The sequence below is a fragment of the Sphaeroforma arctica genome (genome assembly GCF_001186125.1).
Source record: "Sphaeroforma arctica JP610 unplaced genomic scaffold supercont1.633, whole genome shotgun sequence".
Classification (NCBI taxonomy): Eukaryota; class Ichthyosporea; order Ichthyophonida; genus Sphaeroforma; species Sphaeroforma arctica.
The window spans coordinates 5,242-7,636 of NW_014039925.1; the positions used below are offsets into that span (position 1 = coordinate 5,242).

The window sequence follows — 2,395 nt, forward strand, 5'->3', positions numbered from 1 at the left end:
GACTGGCAAATCATAAGCCTACGCATACAATATAATACGAGACTAAGACACTATTGGACTAGATCGTGACTTTCGCTGCAACTATCTTTATGCTGTTGTAAGCTTATATTCACGAGCGCTTGTTTTTGGTCATGTTTGTTGTAAAGGATTGGTCATATGATAGAAGTAATAGATGACATGTAGCCTTATGCTGCTGTAAGCTTATATTCACGTGCGCTTCTGTCTGTTTATTGGCGTTGAAGAGGACTTGTCAAAGCATTAAAGCGATAGATGTAGTGTCAGATGGGCTCTGTTGAATTTAGTGTCATATTTTCAGACTGTTAAGGTTTTAAATAGTTAATTGTTCTAGATACGAGTATAACGTTTAAGTGCTTTGAGGGGGTTGTTAACCTTCAAATATCAACCCCCAACAAATTTCACAACTTATTTGAAAATTTTGTTCTGAGGCATGCCATGTTATGTAGGCCCTGATTCAGGCCTGGAAGTCATGAAACGTCATGCTTGCGTGTAGGCCGATAGGATGCCACTGCTGGGCTACAACGGTCTATGCCATGCACATACATACAATCTGACCAGTTTAACATCTTATCGTGTTCATGAAAATGTATGTAGGCGTGGAAGATCAAGGCTATGGAGGGCAGAAGGCAGATGGAAGCATTTAGACCTCCTGTGGACACGGGAGCTGGTTGCGGTACGTATGCAAGGGTGTATATTGATGAGATCAGGTTATATACATGTGCGTATACGATGATGTCATACAGGTTTGTGTACATGCCTGTTGGTGTCCAACGTACCATTTGTATATGTTTACAGAGTGTGCCACATATTGTCGAGTAGGATAAGGCAGGAAATAGATGGAAACTTTTGAATCTCCTGTGGACACGGGAGTTGATTCCGGTAAGTGAGGAAGAATGAATATCTATTTAAATTATATGTATAGTAATTGCGAGTACACGGTATAGTTATATTGGTTAAGTCTGTACTGAAATGGACAGGGGGTGGAAAATGCATCATGACGCGGAGTTGCGTAGAAAGTAGATATTCGCGCTCCTGTGGACACGCCAACTGATTTCAAAAGCTTGTGCAAATAATTGTGCACAAGGTATCAGAAGTATGCGTATGTGTATGTACTTCGTACTACATGTAATGTATACAGCTATACTGCTTGAGTACGCTTGAGGCTAGCTGTACTGTGCACACATGATAATTGATATACAAGTGTATATATGTGTATAAATCCCAGCACATAGTTGGTGAGTCAGCCAACATGTCGCAGGGCTTTGAATCCTGAATTTATCTTTCTACATCCGAAACTACATTCCTCTGTGTGTATACCAATTTTTATTGAGATTGTTCTTTCTAACGAAGCAGAGAGATGCCCTGCTATTTTCTGTAAAGGAACGTTCAGGTCCATGCCAACTGCTTTTTGTTTCCTGTGTTTTGTTCAATTTCGTGGGGTATACTTCGCTTGAACCACGCAAGATTGTGTGCATTCAATTATACTTGCAAATTTTATCAAGAATCGTACTTTTAAATACTGTGGGCTTCTCTTTCTCATCAACACAGAATAGCTCATAAATTATATTGAGGTTCGTATCATAATACAATGTTTTGATTACGTTATGAACTTCTCCTTTTCATCAACACAGGACAGCTCACAGGGTATGTTTAGGGCTCGTAATAAAATTGTTGTAGACTTTTTCTTTTCATCATAGCAGAGAAAGTGGACCTAGATATTTTGGCAAAGTACATCAAAGACGTCACCGTCCAAGGCACTCCCACTGATCTGTCACTGCAGCATGGCGTATGTACAACGTTTTGCACCACTATGTTTTGAATGTTGAAATTGAGTCACAAATTGTCCCTATGTTCCATGATATACCCATACAGTACACTAGTTTGTTGAATTGGTGAGTATTTCCGATTCATGTCGGTAAAGAACATGATAATTGTGTCGCAAATTGAACACATGTTTCCAAATCCATCAATTAAGTACAATGACATGATGATTAGGTCTGTATTTTGAGGCTGTGTCGGTTAAAATTTTGTCTCTCGCTACCTCTGAGCCTGTTGGTTTGCCACTACAGTATGGCCTACGTACGACGATTTGTATATATATTTTCAGAATGATGAAATAAAATTGTGTCGCAAATTGACCGATTATTTCAATCCTATCCATATAGTACAATGGCATGATAAAGTGGCGGGTATTTTGAGATTATGTGGGTAATATCCATGGTGGTTCTCGCTTGTGTTGAACCTGCTGGTTTGTCACTATAGCATGGAACTGCGCCACGGTTTGAAAACATGTCGTTAACAGTCCAAGTATTTCAAGCTATATCAAAATATTTACCACAACAACTTTACCACGACTATATCAATATATATACCACAA

At 39.2% G+C, this 2,395-nt stretch overlaps 1 protein-coding gene across 1 annotated transcript in view; it reads left to right on the forward strand.

Annotated features, from left to right (window-relative positions):
- Window positions 1-630: 630 nt before the first annotated feature.
- The window catches only part of SARC_07735 (hypothetical protein), a gene marked incomplete at its 5' end in the record, with an annotated part of 8,546 nt that continues 6,781 nt past the window's right edge, over window positions 631-2,395 (forward strand). Inside the window, 2 exons of the mRNA XM_014298308.1 lie at window positions 631-691; window positions 1,719-1,804. Of these exons, the coding sequence (XP_014153783.1) occupies window positions 631-691; window positions 1,719-1,804 (147 nt within the window). The remainder of the gene's footprint in view (window positions 692-1,718; window positions 1,805-2,395) is intronic.